This window comes from Lactuca saligna, chromosome 8 (assembly GCF_052625555.1).
Source record: "Lactuca saligna cultivar CGN05327 chromosome 8, ASM5262555v1, whole genome shotgun sequence".
Taxonomy (NCBI): domain Eukaryota; kingdom Viridiplantae; phylum Streptophyta; class Magnoliopsida; order Asterales; family Asteraceae; genus Lactuca; species Lactuca saligna.
Genome location: NC_136424.1, coordinates 106,836,426 through 106,857,083, shown reverse-complemented (window position 1 = coordinate 106,857,083; position 20,658 = coordinate 106,836,426). Strand labels below are relative to the sequence as shown.

At 35.8% G+C, this 20,658-nt stretch overlaps 4 protein-coding genes across 6 annotated transcripts; all 4 read left to right on the top strand.

Moving 5' to 3' along the window:
- Positions 1–1,994: 1,994 nt before the first annotated feature.
- LOC145009984 (uncharacterized) lies at positions 1,995–3,284 on the top strand. Its single transcript, XM_078968588.1, has one exon. It carries the CDS (start codon positions 1,995–1,997, stop codon positions 3,282–3,284), a length of 1,290 nt encoding a protein of 429 aa, XP_078824714.1.
- An 869-nt stretch (positions 3,285–4,153) lies between these two features.
- On the top strand, positions 4,154–5,312 carry LOC145009983 (uncharacterized). The gene is made up of 3 exons (XM_078968587.1): positions 4,154–4,950; positions 5,046–5,203; positions 5,290–5,312. Exons 1-3 carry the CDS (start codon positions 4,154–4,156, stop codon positions 5,310–5,312), a joined length of 978 nt encoding a protein of 325 aa, XP_078824713.1.
- A 3,267-nt stretch (positions 5,313–8,579) lies between these two features.
- LOC145008828 (autophagy-related protein 11-like) lies at positions 8,580–13,671 on the top strand. Of its 3 annotated transcripts, none has more exons than XM_078967443.1 (6): positions 8,580–8,722; positions 9,283–10,357; positions 10,987–12,421; positions 12,577–12,794; positions 12,876–13,089; positions 13,170–13,671. In XM_078967443.1, exons 2-6 carry the CDS (start codon positions 9,399–9,401, stop codon positions 13,500–13,502), a joined length of 3,159 nt encoding a protein of 1,052 aa, XP_078823569.1. In that variant the 5' UTR covers positions 8,580–8,722; positions 9,283–9,398; the 3' UTR covers positions 13,503–13,671. The 3 variants fall into 3 exon arrangements, with proteins under 3 accessions (XP_078823569.1, XP_078823571.1, XP_078823570.1); XM_078967445.1 differs by lacking the exon at positions 8,580–8,722 and adding an exon at positions 8,791–8,888; XM_078967444.1 differs by lacking the exon at positions 8,580–8,722 and adding an exon at positions 8,895–9,140.
- A 343-nt stretch (positions 13,672–14,014) lies between these two features.
- On the top strand, positions 14,015–15,879 carry LOC145008472 (uncharacterized). The gene is made up of 3 exons (XM_078967076.1): positions 14,015–14,147; positions 14,840–15,282; positions 15,379–15,879. The coding sequence occupies exons 2-3, from the start codon at positions 14,850–14,852 to the stop codon at positions 15,684–15,686; spliced, it is 741 nt and encodes a 246-aa protein (XP_078823202.1). The 5' UTR covers positions 14,015–14,147; positions 14,840–14,849; the 3' UTR covers positions 15,687–15,879.
- Positions 15,880–20,658: the final 4,779 nt, after the last annotated feature.

The window sequence follows — 20,658 nt, the reverse complement described above, 5'->3', positions numbered from 1 at the left end:
TCCAACCGAGGATGCCGGAAGCATTTAACATCATAAATATGCCTAGAATAATTTTTAATTCTGTGTGAGACATTTGGTGGGGTTTTTTTTAAGTTTTGACAACTTTTATGAGTGCGTTGGTTTTATAGTTGATCTACATTAATGTTAGACATATTGTGGCGAATTTTTTCATGTGTGGTTTATTTTTCTTGTGTTGACTTATGAATTGATAAATAATAATTTTTGGATACCTATGGATATTTTCATGTGTGGTTTATTTTGCTATTGTGTTTTTGGATTACAAGTTTTTAGTATAGTTGGTTATTTATTAAGGGTTTTGTTGCTTTCTAAAACACACACATACATGACTACTAAATCACATGCTCTACATTACAAAATGTTACATTCTTGATGATATAATATGTGTTTATCCTTAACATTTCCATTATAGTGTTCAATGAGGACCGTAGATAAGGGAAACGAAAACTGTGATGATTCCCAAAACCCGATAGATATAGAAAAAGGTATGTCGTTTACATAAGTATATATTTGCATTTATAATATATGACTATTTATCCAAATAATATATTTGTAGAAAATCGAAAAAGATACAATAGAAACTATTATGCACGAAAAAAGGAAAAAACAAAATGAGAAGGATAGCTAACGGTGAAGGATGTAGTCAGCCTACAACACTCACAAGTTGCACTACAATGGAGACAAACGAAACAAATATCAACGAAGATTCCTCTGTAAGTGTTATAAGTGTTGCTCAGAGGACGAGTACTTATAATAAAGAATATTATCAACGAAGAAAGGAACGAACTATGATGACAAAAAGAAGAGTATACGCCTTTCAGGAGGATCCATATGATTTTGTTTACAAAAATATCCGTATGGAACATCGTATATTAAAGGCTCAAAACCCTTGTGTTTATTGTGGAGCAAAGCGATTACAATATGAATTCCCTACATTTTGTTGCATGAGTGGGAAGACAAAACTGGCATACTCCCCTATTCCCACAGAATTGCACCAACTCTTCACAAGCCAAGAGCAGCTAGAAGAAAGCTTCAGGTACAATATAAGGGCGTATAACTCAAACTTTTCTTTCGCATCACTGGGTGTAAAGGTGGATGAAGAATTGGCAAGTATGACATCTGGAGTTTACACTTTTTGTACGCACGGAACACTTTATCATAATATCGATCAATTAATTTCAAGGGATGGAAAATCGAGGTATTTACAGTTGTATTTTTATGACGGTGAAGCTGAAATATCACAAAGATCCTCCTGGAAGAATGTTGATAGAAGAATCATTCAAAAACTAACACGTATTCTAGCTTCGAATCCGTACGTTAGAACATTTAAACGTCTTTCCGATCTAGGACCGCTTGATAATTATAGAGTGACTCTGAATGCATCGGTGGAACTTGACCAAAGGGTGTACAATAAGCCGACCACATCTGAGGTGTGAATATTAACATTTATCTTTATTCATTTTAAAATTAAATGTGTCATATTTATTATTATACATATCATATTAATCACCCTATTGAACTACACCTTTGCATAGGTTGCTGGTATTTGGGTTGAAGGAAATGACAACATCACTGCATATAAAAGAAGTATTATTGTCTACGGGAGGTCTAACTATAGTACTGAAATTCAACCTCACTTTGGTTGTTATGATCCTTTGTCGTATCCTTTATTCTTTCCCAATGGTGAGTCTGGATGGCATCCTAAAATACCAAGATATGGGGTCACCATGGATGAAATTCATAGTGACAATGAAGACAATGATGAAGGTTCAGAAGGTACGCCTTTAACATTCCTTTACATATTTAAAACATGTAACAGATATTGCCTTAAATATATGGATATTAAATTTATATTTTTCACATAAATTATGATATCACAGAATCTACTTCAAAAAAAAGGCAGAAATACTGTAAGTATGCGGGAGTACTACTATTGTTACAAGTTCCAGATACGGTCGCATGATAATGTGATTTTGATGGGAGGGAGATTGTTCCAGCAGTTTGCAGTAGATACGTATATAAAGATTGAGACTACACGTTTGGTTTTTGTTGAAAAGAACCAAACCAAAATTCGAGCCGATTTATACCAGGGCGTTGTTGATTGCTTTAATGCCGGTGAGGCTCAACCAAGTAGGGTTGGACAGAGAGTTGTGTTACCTGCAAGTTTCATTGGAGGTCCACGTGACATGCGACGAAGATTTCTGGATGCCATGGCTTTAGTTCAAGATGACGGGAGGCCTGATATATTTCTTACAATGACGTGCAACCCAAAATGGAAAGAAATCGATGATGAGTTATTGCCAGGACAGTCAGCTCAAGATCGACCGGACCTTGTTGCAAGAGTTTTTCATGCTAAGTTAGAGGATCTCAAGGTACAGTTACTCCAGAGACATATAATCGGTGTGGTGGGGTCGTATGTGTATGTGATAGAGTTTCAAAAGCGTGGATTGCCACATGCACATTTCCTCTTAATAATGACACCTGGATATAAAATGAATAATCCAGATGATTATGACAAACTTGTGTGTGCGGAAATTCCCGACCCAATAAGGTTTCCTGAAATGCATGATCTTGTCAAAAGTCACATGATGCACGGTCCTTGTGGTAGCTTACGAGAAAAAAGTCCATGTATGCAGGGTGTGCCAAAAATATGTCGTTTCAGATATCCTAGGCAATTCAATGAAAAGACATCACAAGGAGAGGACTCATATCCATTATATAGAAGGAGAAATAATGGAATTGAGGTGACTGTTAGAAATACATCATTGGATAACAGATGGGTGGCTCCATACAACCCAAAGTTGTTAATGATGTTCAATTGTCATATCAACATTGAGGTTTGTTCGAGTGTAAAGTCTGTGAAGTACCTCTTCAAATATGTTTATAAGGGCCATGACAAACAAGTTATCCATATTGATAAAGACCAAGAAAATGTTGTTATTAATGAGATACGAAAGTTTCAAGACGCACGTTATGTGTCCCCTCCTGAGGCATTATGGCGAGTTTTTAGCTTTCCTCTTTCAAAAATCCACCCTTGTGTGATGGCCTTGCAAATACATCTCCCGAATCAACAGTTGGTTAGGTTCAAAGACAGTGACAGAATGGAAGACATTGTTGATAGGGAGAAAGAAAAAAATTCAATGTTGACGGCATTTTTCAAGAAGAATAAAGAAGATTCCAAAGCGAGAAAATACTTGTATAAGGATTTTCCCAAACATTTTACATGGAATCGGGGAAAACCATTGTTGGAGGACCAGGGAACATAAATCAATGGTTGGTCGACTTGTTTATGCTAATCCAGCTGAAGGAGAGAGATACTACCTACGTCTGCTTCTATGTCATATCACTGGGCCTACCTGCTTTGAAGATTTATCCACAGCCAATGGTGTATTACACCCTACATTTCGAAAAGCAGCTCTTGAAAGAGGTTTAATAGAGACCGATGATAATTTATCACAATGTCTTGTAGAGGCTTCCTTATTTCAATTTCCCAGCGCACTTAGAAGGTTATTTGCGACGATGCTGATTTTTTGTGAACCAGGAAATGTTCGCAAGTTATGGGATGACCACTATGATGCTCTTTCTGAAGATTATAGGAAACAATATGGATGTGCCGAACGAGTGCAAAATATGGTCCTCATCGACATTAGAGTCTTCTTAGAATCTATGAGTAAAAAGCTTAGTGATTACGACCTTCCAAATATCAGTGCACACATCGATTTTACAATCAAGAGGCTATCGTGAGGTGTAAGAAGAATACTCTATAAATGTGGCATATGAAGACTTACATGTGCGGGACTCTCTCAATCCAGACCAGAAGTTTGCATATGATGAGATAATGAGGCATGTGGATCAAAATATTCCAGGTGTCTTCTTCATAGATGGTCCCGGTGGAACTGGAAAGACATTTTTGTACAAAGCTTTGTTGGCCAATATTCGTGACCGTGGTCTTATTGCACTTGCAACTGCCATGTCAGGTGTTGCGGCTAACAACATGCCAGGAGGGAGAACAGCTCATTCACGATTTGGAATTCCCCTAAATCTTGATAATAACTCGATGTGCAAGATCACTAAATAAAGTGGGAAGGCTCAGATACTTCGCGAGGCAAAGGTAGTCATATGGGATGAAGCAGCAATGGCTAAGAGGCAGGCAGTAGAAGCAGTTGATCGGACAATGCAAGACATCACAGATGAGAAGCTCCCTTTCGGTGGAAAGATAATGGTTATAGGAGGTGACTTTAGACAAGTGTTGCCGGTCGTGAGACGTGGCACTCGAGCACAAATTGTCGACTCTAGCTTACGAATGTCACCTCTATGGGCTTCAGTTAAAAGGCTTCGATTAAATATCAACATGAGAGCGGTAAATGACCCATGGTTTTCGGATTTTTTACTACGAGTCGGTGATGGAAAGGAGGAAACATTGGACGAGTCCTATATTCGTATACCTGATAACATGTCTATTCCATACACTGATAAAACTAAATCAGTGGACGCTCTGATTGATGCAATATTTCCTTCTTTGCAATCCAACGGCGCCGATTCAAAATTTATCATTTCGAGGGCGATATTGTCAACTAAAAATGAAAGTGTTGATGAGATTAATAATAAGTTGATCGAACGATTTTCTGGCGAGCAAAAAGTTTACTACAGTTTTGATGAAGCGGAAGATGACAAAAATAACTTATATCCGATGGAATATTTGAACTCGCTAAATGTTAGTGGTGTACCCCCTCATTATCTTCGGTTAAAAACTGGGTGCCCTGTAATACTTTTGCGAAATATCGATCCTTCAAATGGGTTATGTAATGGCACCAGATTGATATGTCGAGCTTTCCAACAAAATGTCATTGATGCAGAGATAGCTGTTGGCCAACATGCTGGAAAAAGAGTGTTTTTACCAAGAATTCCTCTATGTCCGTATGACGATGAGATGTTCCCATTCAAACTTAAGAGAAAGCAGTTTCCAATTCAGCTTAGTTTCTCTATGACAATCAATAAATCTCAAGGATAAACAATTCTAAATGTAGGTGTTTATCTACCAGAATCAGTATTCTCACATGGCCAACTTTATGTGGCGTTGTCCAGAGGAATATCACGTGTCAATACCAAGGTATTAGTAAAGCCGGAAAAACGTTTGATAATGATGGATTCTACACATCAAACGTTGTGTACAAAGAAGTGTTATGTGATTAACAAGGTACAATCAACAACTTATTGTTTTACAATTTCTTTAACTATGTATCTTAGATGCTTATTTGATGTTTAATGCAGGGCTAGCAGATGAAGCAACATGATTGCAGATTGGTGTAGTTTATATATTGGACATGTTATAAATGTACAAAACTACATGGTTGCAGATTGTTGTTATTTATATATTGTAAAATCAAGTATGAAGTATTAGATGAATTATTTGAGATGTAGACTCAACTTTTGTCGTATTGTATGACTATGCACCTAGCAATAAACTATATGTTGAAATGAACTATTCGATGCAAAATAGTCTACCAAATGGCCACAATGAATATGTCACGTCTAAAGGAAACTAATCATCACATTAAAACTATCTTCCGAAAGAAACTTTTTGCCGTCCGGCGCTCAGCGCGGGTAAACGGCTAGTATATATATATATATATATATATATATATATATATATATATATATATATATATATATATATATATATATATATATGAAAAGCAAACATAAATAAGTTGTATAATGTCGCCAATAAACATTATATTTCAGGAGTTAAATACTTAGGGTATGTTTAGTTGGAAGTAATGGAATGACAAAGGAATGAAATGGATCTTGTAATGGAATGGACAAGGTAATTGAATCGGTCATTATCATTCATTTGTCATGTTTTGGCTAGGCTAATGGAATGAAATGAATCATTTATCCATGTTGTTTGGTATGTATAAAAAGATAAAGGAATGGAATGAAAATATTCGTTGTAATATTCGACAATGATGAAAATACTCATACAACACAAAACTCATAAAAGCCAATAATTTCAACATTAACTAGTCACAAGTTATACTTTTCGATTAGAGTAAATTACACGAATGGTCCCTATGGTTTGGAGTAATTTGCACGTTTGGTCCCTAACTTATTTTTTTAACTTGGAAGGTCTCTATTGTTTGTTATTGTTACACGATTGGTCCTTATTTTTTGTTTTTGTTACGCGTTTAGTCCCTATCTTACGTAAAAAGATAGTTATTTAAATAGGGAAAAAATTATAGGGTGGGTAAGGTAAGGTGAAGGGATAGGGTTGGGGGTGTTTTTATTTAAATAAATTAAAAAATCAAGAGAAAAATAGACTTTTTATGTAAGACAAGGATCAAACGTGTAACAAAAACAAACAGTAGGAACCTTCCGAGTTAGAAAAATAAGTTAGGGATCAAATATGCAAATTACCCTAAACCATAGGGACGATTCGTGTAATTTACCCTTTCTATTATAATAACAAGTTAGTAATTGAATTTTTTTAACGACAAAAAAAAACGATAGTAACGAGCTTTTACTAAAAGCAATGAAACTTCAAATATTATTTGTTTATCATATATTGTGTAAGATGATGATTTGTTGGTTGTATTATATGCTAGAATATCCATTAAATGAAAATTAGAAATATTAATTCTTTATCATAACCAATCAATTGCGCATGGAGGGAAAATGGGAAATTGATTTTGTGCTACCTGAATTTTCTGCAAATCGTGATAATATGAGGAAGGTCAAAATCGTAATATTGGCAATAGGGCGGCAATGGAATGAAAAATAATCATGTGTACCCGCATGAATGAAAATGTCCCGATCACTGGGAATGAGATTCCCCTTTGAATAATGATATCCTTTCCTTACTCCAACCAAACATCCATTTATCCATTCCCTATGAATGGTTTTTCTGCCCTCATTTTACCCCTTACCAAACGCCCCCTTAGTGTTGGTTTATGCTGAAGCATTTGTTGCAATGTGACAAAAGTTAAAAGAAAACATTAAAAAGCCATAAAAAGTTCTTAATGGTTTTGACTATTGTTAACACATATATTTCTTTTTTATTTGAACCAGCAAAATCTAAACATCTAAACATCAGTATAATTAGTTATTAAAAATCTAATTTCTTTTTTAAATAGTCAATGTAACACACATGACTGCATAAGTAATGCCAAATTTATCGATAATCGTCAGCAAAGATCCTTAATTAGGCTGTAAACATGTGAATTAGGGGTTGTTTGATGTCTTTACTAGGCTTAAAAATTGTGGCTCACTAAGTCATAATTGAACCGTTTGATATCATAATTAACGGGGTATAATTTTTTCCTATGACCTCTTATATACGTCTTATTAGATTTGGTAAAAAGTTATGTCTAATTCAATCAGACATTAAATTAACAAAATCTGACTTAACGAAGAATTATTAAGTTTAATGTTACCATAGATCGGTAGTTAAGTTGTAAATTTGTGACTCAAAATACAAAACATAAAATTGATCAAAATGATATGTTAGTAAAATGTACAACTTATTTATATTTATATGAATAAATAAATTTATAATTCTAATATATGATTAAACGAAATCAAGAATGAAAAACACCATTGTAATATATGTTTTTCCATCTTAATAACATTTTATTCCATTGCAACTTTAATAATCAATAGTTCCATATCACAAAGTATTTTATTTTCATTATCTTATACCGTAAACAATAAAAATACTTATTAAAATTAAGAATAAATTACTGAAATCGTCTCTATGGTTTGGTCAAAATTGCACGTTTGATCCTTAACTTTTTTTTAGCACTCGGATCGTCCCTGTGGTTTGATTTTGTTGTGTTTTTTGTCCTTATGGTTTGGTCAAAATTGCACGTTTGGTCTCTAACTTTATGTATGTAAGGGACGAAAAACACAACAAAATCAAACCACATGGACGATCCGAATGCAAAAAAAAGTTAGGGACCAAACTTGCAACTTTATCAAGCCATAAGGAAGATTTCAGTAATTTACTCAAAATTAAGAGTAAACTATTGAAATCGTCCCTATGATTTGGTCAAACTTGCAAGTTTGATCCCTAATTTTTTTTTAGAACTCGAGTCATCCCTATAGTTTGATTTTGTAGCGTTTTTGTCCTTATGGTTTGGTCAAATTTGCACGTTTGACTCCTAACTTTATGTATGTAAGAAACGAACGCAACAAAATCAAACCATAAAAACGATCCGAATACAAAAAAAAAAGTTAGGGACCAAACTTACAACTTTAATCAAACCAAAGTAATTTACTAGTAAAATTAACTTTGTAATTTACAAATCGTAAAACAAAACTGAAAATGAAAGTTTCAAGGGACCTCAACGACATATATTCAGAAAGACAAGGCATCAATTTTCAAATCCAAACAAAATTTTAACAACCATGATTGAAAAAGGATGATCATCAACCAAAACCCATCGCAATAGGAAACGACGAAATAGTTACAAGAAAATCACATAGGGTAAAAGTAAAAATAGTTGAATTTATGACATTTACACACACATATGACACATACACATTATGCATATAAACCATCAAGGCTGCTCGATTAAATCTTCTGTTCTTCCAAGACTTTATTGTGGGTGTGGAGGAAGAACAGAAAATATAAAGATACAGAAAGGATCAAACTTTTTTCTTTCTTTTCTATGTGCTGTGCCTTGTGGGTTACTCTTCTCAGAAGGTTCTTATCTATCTGACTGATTGACACCCTTGCGTATTTAATAATAATATTCTTCCCAAGAAGAAGAACGATCACACAATTTCATTATTTTATTCATACAATTTTAAGATATTATTAAAGAGAAAGTGTTTCGTGATAGACTTGTTTTTTCTTGGCCAAATTCGAAGTAATTCCTTTTGTTCTGTTTTCTTCCTTGGCTTCACGTTATCGATTGCATTCCCTCTATTTATCGCACTGCTATTTCATTAAATTCATCGTTGGAATCTAGTGTATATAAGTATACTTCATTCAATTTCTTCCTTTTCTGTTTCTGGGTATTCGTTTATTTTACTAAATCGGTTCGATTCTTTACAATTTGGAAGGTGTGAGTTTTAATTTCCATAAAGTTAGGGTTCTTTTGACAGAATCTTTCTGGTTGGTGAGTATTAGGGTTTTTATTTTTCACAATAACTTCGTTGGATTTTTTCTCTTTTTGGAGTTTACATTACTTTTCTGGATTTTATTGGTGTGCGTTGATTTTTTAGGGTTTAATTAAGATTTGAACTTAAATCGCCTTGCAGATTTCATTCATGGTAAACCAATAGCTGGATGTTATCCAATTCGTTGAGGGCATATTCGTCTTTTTCAACTCCCTAATTTATGATTTCTGATTGAGTTTGGAAATCATTCGGAGAAGATGAGTTCAAGTGGCGGTGGTTCGGAAGGGGTTATACAAAGGGGAAAGCTTATAGTTCATATTGCCGAAAATGGCCATTCTTTTGATCTCAATTGTGACGAATATACCCTTGTTGAAGCTGTTCAAAGGTACCTCGAATCACTTTCAGGGATACCCTTAAACGACCAACTTCTTTTATATCTAGACATGAAATTAGAACCCCAACAACCACTTTCTTCATACAAACTTCCTTCAGATGATAGAGAAGTGTTCTTGTTTAACAGAGCCAAAATGCGTACAAATTCAACCCCACCACAACCAGTGCACCTCGAAGCACCTGATCATATCCACCCAAACCCAGCAAAACCATCATCATCATCCCATGAACCTCACCCATTAGACGAAGCTTCAGATCCTGCCCTAAAAGCATTACCTTCATATGAAATACAATTCAGGTACCATTATCAGCTAGGAGACGCAATTTACCGACGTACCCTTTTGAAATATGAAACCTGTGAGCGTCTTTCAAGGGAGCAAAGGGTACAAGAAAAGGCATTGGAAATTGCCAGGGGTAATTTGGACCATATTTATAAGATGATCCTCCATAACTACAATGATTTTGTGAAACGTTATTCGCATCAGCAAAGGTCGCATTCGAATCTTTTGGTGAATTTTTGGAGGGATTTGGAGAGATTAAGGAATGTCAAACTTCATCCTGCTTTACAGAGTGATAATCGCAGGTGTTTATCAGATTTTGTTAAGGAAGAAAGTTTGAGAAAAATGGTGGAGGATTGTGGTAATTCTCACAGGCAGTTTGAGATTAAAGTTGGTGATTTTAAGCAAGAATTTAGAGAGCTAAAGGGTAGTACTGAACTTTTGTTCTCTAGTGAAGCTTCTATTATTAATAGAGATCTGGAAAGAACTATCAAGGAGCATAGACAATATATAAATGAGCAGAAAAGCATAATGCAAGCTTTGAGGTCAGTAATTTCTACTATGTAACTTGTTACATGTAGATATATACTTAGTTTTGCAAAATTTTGAGGTATCTACGTGTTAGTTTTGGTGTTAGGTAGATTGTATGATTGATATATATATATATATATATATATATATATATATATATATATATATATATATATTTGTTTGCTACATTGTATATTAGTCAAATGCCTAAACTACCCTTCAATGATAACAACATAGGGGTATTTGGTGAACTTAGTTAATGGCATTATGAGGAACTCGCAAATACATAAATTCAACATGAAATTTTCTCCAAAGGGAAATGTTGCAATTTTTATCGGAGATCTTAAAGTGGATTTTGTTGCGTTGTTTGTAATTATGCCATGAATAGTAGAAACAAAACTTTTGTTACATTGAATAGTAATAACAAAAGGAACACCAAATAGAATAAATATATTTCCTTTTTCCCCAAAAAGTTATCAACTTTTCTTTATAAAGATTCATCCGCAAAAGGACCCAAGTTTTAGTTTTGAAAATCGTCCCTCAAAAAAGTCCACTTTTGGTTTTAAAGATTCAATTTCTTGTTTTAACTCCATTTTACGATTAAACCATTCTCACGTTTGATTTCGGATCCAAATTAATGCAGCAAAGATGTCGCCATGGTAAAGAAGCTCGTAGATGAATGTTTGACCAGTCAACTCTCCAATTCCCTCCGACCCCACGATGCTGTGTCAGCATTGGGCCTCATGTACGAGGGCCATGAAAAAAACCATCTTCCAAAAATGCATTCATGTGAGCGCTATATTTCAAATCTATATACATTTTGCAAAGAAAAAAAATCCGAAATGAATACTTTTGTACACGAATACATGCAAAAAATTGCATACATTCAGTACACAATAAGAGATGTTAGGTACAAATTTTCGGTTTTCAATGAAGCAATAAATCGCCAAAATGTTCAATTTGAGCAATTAAAAATTGTTCGTGGGATAGGGCCCGCATATCGCGCGTGTCTTGCTGAAATTGTAAGAAGAAAGGCATCAATGAAACTTTATATGGGAATGGCTGGACAGCTGGCAGAAAGGCTTGCAAATAAAAGGGATTCTGAAGTTAGGAGACGTGAAGAATTTATTAAAATTCATAGTTTATATATCCCGAGAGATGTTTTAGCATTAATGGGGTTGTATGATATGCCAAGTACATGTGATGTGAATGTAGCCCCTTTTGATGGGAATTTACTAGATCTTGATATTTCAGATTTGGACCGTTTTGCCCCTGGGGAGTTAGGTGGGTTTTCTTTTAAAAGTTCTGTGGATGGAAACGAAGAGTGCGATGAATCTGAGGACTTTATTGGGATTTCGGGGACAAGTAAAATGGAAGTTGAGAATGCAAAGTTGAAAGCTGAACTTGCTTCTTGTATAGCCATGCTTTGTTTTTACCCCATGGATGTAGAAGCTGAATGTTGGGACGAGGGTAAAATGGACATTTTACTTAAAGATGGGGCGGAAAAGACGGCTGAGGCGTTACGCTTGAAAGATGAATACGGGAAACAACTGGAATCAATTTTAAAAGAGAAACAAATTCAGTTTGAGTTGTATGAAAAACGGATAAAGGAATTGGAAGGAAGGTTATCTGATGAGTATTTATTAGAAGAAAATAAACTCGATAAAAATGATTCTTTCTCAATTGGGAAATCTGAGATTTCAGGTGATGGGGAAGCTCATATGGATGAGGGTTCATTTGGTTATAATTCATCGGGAATCTTGAATCCTCATTTGGATTCATCCATGCGGGACCCACATCGGGATGCGAATGAAAAAGACGTGAAAGAGGAACAGGCGCCAGACGTCGGGATGCCATTGGTTGGAAGTTCGACGGCTGACAACATGGTACAACTTCCGAAAAGTGAGGGAGGTGAACATGGGAAGATTGGGGATCGTGTAATGGAATTGCAGAATCTTCTAGAAGAAAAGTCAAATGAGTTGACTGAAGTCGAAGCTAAACTTCAGGCTGCAATAGAGGAGGTAGGAAAGCTTGGTCGGGATCTGGAAATTAGCCGGAAGCTTCTAGATGAATCTCAGGTAATGTCGGTATAATCTTAACCCAATTCCAAATTTCGTGTCCTTTTTTTAAGGTTTAAAATGTCCAGTTGAAAATCCGTAATTAGGTTTGTGACAGATCTCTTAGATAATTCATTTCTTTTTCATTTTTTTTTTTGAAATTGGTAATTTTACAGATGAATTGTGCACATTTAGAGAATTGTCTTCATGAAGCACGAGAAGAGGCTCAAACTCATCTTTGTGCAGCCGATAGAAGAGCATCCGAGTATAACGCATTGCGTGGGTCCACCTTAAAAGTTCGCAGCCTTTTCGAACGTCTTAAAACATGTGTCTCTGCAGGTGGCATAGCTGGTTTTGCTGACTCACTCAATTCTTTAGCTCAATCTCTTGCCACGTAAGTCAAAATTTCACATTAAATCCTAAACCATAACTACAACTTTTTAAATCTTTTTTAAAAAAAAAAAAAAATTCTCAGTTCTGCAAACGAAAATGGGGATGATGGCACTGCTGAATTCCGCGAATGTGTTCACGTGCTCGCTAAAAAAGTCGGTATTTTAACACGACATCGAGCCGAGCTTATTGACCAATACACAAAAGCCGAGGCGTCTCATGAACAGCTTACAAAAGAGTTGGAAGAAAAGAAAGAACTAGTCAACACTTTATACATCAAACACCAATCCGAAAAACAGGTTATTTTTTAATTTTTTTGTCAATATTTTAACTTATAATAAACTCGAATAATAAAACTTTTGTTTACTTTTTGAACCAGGCTAACAAGGAAAAGATATCTTTTGGGCGTTTAGAGCTCCATGAAATTGCTGCATTTGTGCTCGATAAATCTGGTTACTACACGGCAATAAACAGGAACTGTAATCATTACTATCTTTCTCAAGAATCAGCCGCCTTGTATGCCGACAACAGCCGCCAGCAGCCCGCCTACATTGTGGGACAGATTGTGCATATTGAGAGACAAACTGTGAAGGAGGTTAATAGTGGTGATGGAAATCCGTATGGTTTAGCAGTTGGGTGTGAGTTTTTTGTTGTCACGGTGGCGATGTTGCCGGAAACCGCCGTTCCCCCGCCACCTGCCGCTGCTTCCTGATCTAAAATGTCCGGTGGAGATATGATGGAAGAAATGTGAAAGATGCGGGAGGAAGTGTATATATATACTGCTTGACTTGTTGATGGAATTTTTATGTTTGATCGCTTTCTCCCACTTATTTGTATATAAATTCTCTCTTTATATGAAAAACTTTGTATATATTATCTCTTGATGCCGTTTATTTCGTAACATAATGTTTTATAACTTTAAAAGGCCAAAAGTAACGCTAAATATTTATGAAAATAGAACTGTTTTTTTATGTATAATTTATTAATAGTATTAAATAGATGATGAAAATACCATTTGTCGGAAATAGAAATAATCTAAAGAACATAATAAAAAAAAAGTTGCGTCATTACAAGAATAAATGTTTTCTTTTAAAGACAAGAAAATTAAAATCTTTACTAGTTGTTGGGCCCAATGATTGTTGTTTGAAAATGAATAAATTATATCGGGCCGGGCCTACAGGATGGAAAACTATAAATAGCGTCAAAGCCCTAGAAACCTCTTCATTTCTCTCTCAGTCTTGAAAATTCTCGATCAATTTCTTCCCCAAATTTACGAAAATCCGTCTGTTGATTCGCCGATGTTCTCTTTCTTGACCCTTCTACATCGATATTTGGTATTGATTCTGTAATTTATCCGGTGAGTTGTTATTCATTATCTGCGGATTTTTAAATCGAATTAGGATCGGAAAATTAGGGTTTGTTTGTGAATTTGTCGATGGTTCTCTTCGTGTTTTCTGGTTTTGAATTGCTTGTACGATAAACGATCAATTGTAACTTACTATAAACAGAGTGACGTATTCTGTTTTGTCTGTACCGCGTAACACGAGAATTCTAGCTAGGGTTTGAAGCAATTTTTAGCGTCTTTTATTGCACATTTCATCTTTCATTTCACAGAAGTAGAACAAACGAATCATTATTGCACATTTAGGTACACGTTCTCCTTACTTCAATTGATAATAAACCTAAACATATGTCTAATTGTGCTGAGCGCATGTGAGTTTGAGTTAGCTTACACTTCGGATTTGCCATACAATTTGTGCAGGATACCATGTATCTCTGCTCACATTGTTATATCAAGTGTATCTTCGTTACCCAATTTAGGGTCAAATTCCTGTCACTCTGCGACATTTTGGGTTTAGGTCCTTTTTACTTGATATGAAATGAAATGAAAATGTTGATAATGGTTTCCATCTGCTGAAATGAGGATGGAGAATTGTGAAAAATGATTAAAATGAACCGTAACTAGCTATAGTTTCTGATTAATATGACAGTATATTTCTACTTTATTTATTTCAATGGGCTGCTATAACCATGGAGTGCTTTCTTCAGGACTACAACAATGGAGAAACTGGGAGAAGGGTCTTGTGGAGATAAACATGGTGGCAAGGATGACTCAAAGACAAGTAAAAAGAGATCTGTTTACAATTTGAGGAGTAAAGATCCAAAACCTGAAGGTTCAATGGGTCCTCCAACTTATAATCTGAGGAATAAAGTTCAAAAAACCGAAGGAAAAAAGGCTTCAAAGGTTACCCAAAATAAGAAAACCCCAAAAAAGAATGGTTCTAAAGATTCTTCACCTATTATACAGAGGAGGGTAGTTTCGGAAACTGAACTCAAAAGAACTTATCCAAAAATTCCTCCATTCCCAAGTACAGATATTGGAAGTAAAAAACCTTTAACTACATCCATGGCTGACCATGACAAGAATCAACCTTCTTCTAGTCAATTGGAACCATTCTTCCATGATCCAGTTTATCATATCAGATGGGAAGGTATGCCCAAAAGATATCTTTTTTTTTATCATATCATTTGTTTTATGTGGGTTTAGGGTTTAGTTGATTGACTGAAACTATGCTCTCAAATCATAGGTTATGAACTGGGAAGTGGGCATTGTGGACAGATCTGTGTATTATGCAACAAGGATCTTTCTTCTTCAATAGAATCTGATTCTGAAGATGATGAAGAATCTGAATATAATGAAGATTCCTTATATGGTGATGATGATGATGATGGTGGTGGTGATTATGGTTATTTTGATGAGCGTGCACCTCCTCTTCTTCCTATTGTTGATATTTTGGCATGTGGGCATGCATTCCATACTGAATGCTTGAAGAATGGTGCACATGATGAAGAATCAGCTGATCCCATTTGTGTTTTGTGTTCAAGGATGGCTTGAAGGAGAATTTAGTCATTTTCTTCTTGGTGAAGGCATCCAATTGTTTTTAGTGTAGGTGATAGAGAGTATATAAACTGCAAGTGGCATGTTTGATTGATAATGTGTCATTTTTTTCACGTATAGATTTGTTTGTAGATTTTGAAGTCTTTAATGTGGTTTTGGATGTTCTATTTGTTTTGGCCTTTTGGGGGTGTTTGATTTGTTTTGTTATATATGCCATGTGTGAATATATATGGCTAGGGTACATGCAAGATTTTGTACCTAATATAGAAGATTAAAATGTATGGAAATATGAAGTTTAGGGTATAAATATGGAAATATGAAACCTAGGACTACTTAGTTGTCACTCGAGTATGAAGGCATTAAAAACTATTTTTCGTGACTTGATTAAGGAAGGGTGTGCAGCATAGACAGAACGCTCATTACCATGATCTTTATATTTTTGGGTTTATATATTCAAAAGTTTTCCTACAAGGTTTGTTCTGCAACAAATTTTGTGTGCTAAAGCTCTAAGATTTTCTTAATAAGTAATTATTGTCAGACTTCGAATTTATTGTATTTAATTCCTCCATACCGTTAATATTATTATCAGTAGTTACATTTAATGGGGACCAACAAAAAGTTGTATAGTATCTATTGTCGTATTGAAGTACATAAAATGACACGTTTAGGGTGTTAGGCAACAAATGGGTCTACAATTGAAGATTGGAGAGAATATGTTTTGAGCCTATATTGGTACAAGGCTTGATTGATGGTCAAAGAGTTTAATCATAGAAAGAGTATTGATTTTGATAAGATTTTTTCTCCAACCATAATGATGTGTTATATTTATGTGATTCTTGGATTAGCTCTAGCCTTGATCTTGTGGTTGAGCAAATGAGTGTTAAGAGACTTTAGAAATTCTCTACAAGTTAAAGCAATCACCAAGATAGTAGTATAATAATTTTGAGCGAGTCATGGAGAGAAAGGCTACCAAAAGACTACTCTAAATCACTGTTGTTTCTTTTAGAGGGTTGGTGATAATGAATTGATCATTTTATTGATATATGTTAATAACATGTTAATTTTTGGCAAGAAGGCATAGATAAATATCACACCGCAAAGAAAATTAAGCAAATCTTTTGTTACGAACGAGCTAAGGTTAGCAAAACGTATTCTTGGCATTCGTAACACTCAATATACAACTTCAAAAAAGTTGCACATGTCACAAAATCAATACATTGAGAAGTTTTACAAATTCAATATGGATAAAGCTACACTGATTAGTTCACCTTTTACTAGATATAGATTTATCATCTTCTAAGAAGGGTATTAAATGGATGTATCGAGTTCCATATGTCTAAGCTATTGGAAGTTTGTTGTATTCTATGTTGTGCACAAGTCCTAATATTGCCCATGTAGTAGGTGTTGTGTAACATCCTAAAAATCATAGAAATTTAAAATTTTCAAAAACAACCCATTAACCATAAAGTGTTTACAAAAACCATTGTTTCAAAAGTATAATCATAATCAAAGTATACCAAGATCTAATATCATAAAAATAGGAAGATGTGCACGTTTACGTCTTCGCTTTCCCATGATCATCTGAAGTACCTGAAACCATTTGCCAAATTTTGGTGAGTTCCCCTAAAGTACCATCACACAACATAACAAACAAGAACATACAAATATGAGCCTTCAGCCTGACTGGACCGCCTCACAGGGCCTACAGTATATCCGGACCACTTTGGGTTTGTTGGCATTTAGCACAAAGCTGGATTGCCTCAACCCATCCACAATATGTCGACACATACATATAAACATAAACACATATCCAACATACATGTAATCATATAGATTTACTAATCTATCATATAACTAACATAACATCATCCTATATATCATGATACATAACCTAGCGGACCGACATTGGTGCCTTCGATCCACAAGTACAGTGATGAAAACTCACTCTCAGTTCGAACAAATTGCTGAATAGGTCTCTGCTCCGAATATCAGCTCCACCAGCAACCTATTCATCAAATAGTGACAAATCTCAAACATAACTTAAAATACCCAAAATATCCTTATGACAAACTTGGTCAAAGTCAAGGTCAACAATAATAGGTCGCCACGTTGTGGCCATGCTGTGACCACTAAATGACAAAATAAGCGAGTCTCAGCCTAGCCGCCACGCCATGGAGACCAAGGCCACGTCGTGGGCATTGGGCTCCCAACAACTTAACAAATTAAGTCGATTTCCTTGATCTTAAAGGCTCCAAAGCCCATATCTGGTCCATTCTAAGATCCAAGTGGATAAAGCTTCCAACTTTATCTTTTTAGACTCTATAATGGATAGAGATCACATTTCTAGATTCAAATAGGACAAAAACATAACCTGGCTTTAGCCCATTAAACACTTTCTCTTGAAGACTACTAAATCCCCATTTCCAGAACGTTTCTAGCATTAAATAACAACATAAAAATCCTTACTTTCTAGACATATATGTCCAATGTGTAACACCGTAAATTTCAAAACAATTTTTTTTTTTCAGATTTTCATAAAACATAATTCATTTAATATTCATAAAACAACCATATTTAATTATCCAATTCAAGTAAATACAAAATCCCAAGATCACAAATGTATAAACTCCGTGTGTGTACGGATCAAGCCGACGCCTTCCCGCGGTCGTCACTAGTACCTGAAACAATAACATCAAACACTTTAAGCACAAAGCTTAGTGAGTTCCCCAAAATACCACATATAACACATATTAGCCACTCGAGGCTATAACTCTGTGGGTCCGTACACCCAAACTCTGTGAACCCTCAGGTTCTAACTCTGTAAACATGCACAGCATAAATCACATAGAAATAATGCAGTACAACATATAACATACATAGCATACAATTACTCTATCACATAACTCTGGTTACCTACTCAAGGTAAAGTATAGTGAGAAGACTCACCTCGTGTGTCTCAGTAAGTCGTGAATCCTGAAATCACTAGTGCTCGATCTCCCGAGCTAAAGTCCTCCTAAATCACAATACATCTCTAATTAACACTTTCCCAACTAAGGTTGACTACTCTTTAACAAGTCAACTTAAGTCAACGGTCAACGGTCAATCTTTGACCGGACTCGGCGAGTGCACTATAGCGACTCGGCGAGTCTGAGCGTATACACTGATTTCCCTGAAATCCTCCCTTGACACGTCGAGCATTCTCTCTAACTCGACGAGTTCCACCTGGCATGAGTTGTGGGGCCACCACGACTCAACTCGCCAAGTCTCAAGAACAACTCGGCGAGTCCAGCTTGACTCAGTCCACCTGTCCACTCTGACTTCCCCTGACTCACTGAGTCAATCCTTCCCAACTCGGCAAGACCACTCGCTGTGTGGTCGGGCATTATTCATACTACTCGCCGAGTCCATGCCATGCAATGACTCAAACTTGCTCATAAGGTCAGATCCAGTCCATTAACCCATAGATCCAGTCCTTCCAAGCTTATTTAGCACGTAAAGTCACTATCTTGATGCACATACAATCTCTATATGACCATAAATGATGTTTTTGTCTCAAATACTACAACTCAAGGTCATAAACTCCATTGTTATACATAAAGCTTGATGAGTGAGGCTCTCTGTACCTCTATGGATCCAGATCCAGAGCCTCAACACAAGAAGGGAACTATTTGGCATCAAATCATCCCATAAATGTCCATAAGAAACCCTAGATCCCATTATACTTCACAAAACAGAAAGTAATCCGAAATCATACCTCTAGATTGATGATCTAAGCTTCAAATCCACAGAATAGCAACCTCCTTTGCTTCCTCTTGCCTAGAATCTTCTCCTTCTTTGCTAAATGACACACACAAGGGTCAAGAATGCTTCCTTTCTCTCTCAAAACGTTCAAGCACTCAAGGGTTTCTCTCTAAGGGTTGGGTGAGCACAAATGACAGTCATAAGGCCCTTTAAATAGGTCTCAATCCCCGGAAATTAGGGTTTCACCACACAGCGTGGACTCACCGAGTCCACCCTTGGACTCGTCGAGTCCGGACGCGAACCCGTGCCCAAATCCGCGATCCTACTCGGCGAGTTTGGGCTCCAACTCGCCGAGTCCACTCACAATTTCCATAAATAAATCCAAAATAAATACCTGAAAATTTCGAGCTGTTACACAATGCATGTCTTGGACTCTATTAGGTCAAAATGAGAGTTTTTAGCAAAATCTTCCATGTATGATGCTAAAACTCAATATTACTCCATATCCAAAGCATCAAAGGCCCAAAATGACCCGGAGATTTATAAAGTTGCAAAATTTATGAGATCTCACCACTCAATAACCAAGGACATAAAGATTAAGGCATAGAAACCTAGATCTATGCACAACAAACCAAAAAGAGTGGAACTTGGGGACTTACAAAAGTCCAGAAGATGCACAATAAGATGATGAGAAGAGTTGCTTGTTGAATCCAAGACTAAGAGTCACCTCTTTCTTCTTCTAATCCCCAAGAATTAGCACAAGAAGCTTAGAGAGCAAAAATGGAGGCTTGGAGGTTGAGTGAGTGTGATGGAGGCTAAGGGTGAGCAACCCTAGCCATCACATTCCCATAAATAGGGTGCAAACTCCGGATATTAGGGTTTCTTATTAAACAACTGCCATGTCGTGGCCATAGGCGGTCACACCGTGGCGGCTGTTCAAAACTCACGATACATCGATCATCACTACGTCGTGGGATGCCTTCAGCATGACGTGGTACCGCCCAAAATCCAAAATACATTAGTTTTAAATACTTCCAAGAATTTGGATGTTACATGTTGTTAGTCGATTTTTATCAAATACGGATAATAAGCGTTGGGAAGTAGATAATTGGGATTTTAGATATCTATGATGTACTTCCAAATTTGCTATAACATTTAGAAATGGAAACCAATGCTTGTTGGGTTGCTACATTAAACATACAGCCCATGTTTGTCACAAAAACTTGAA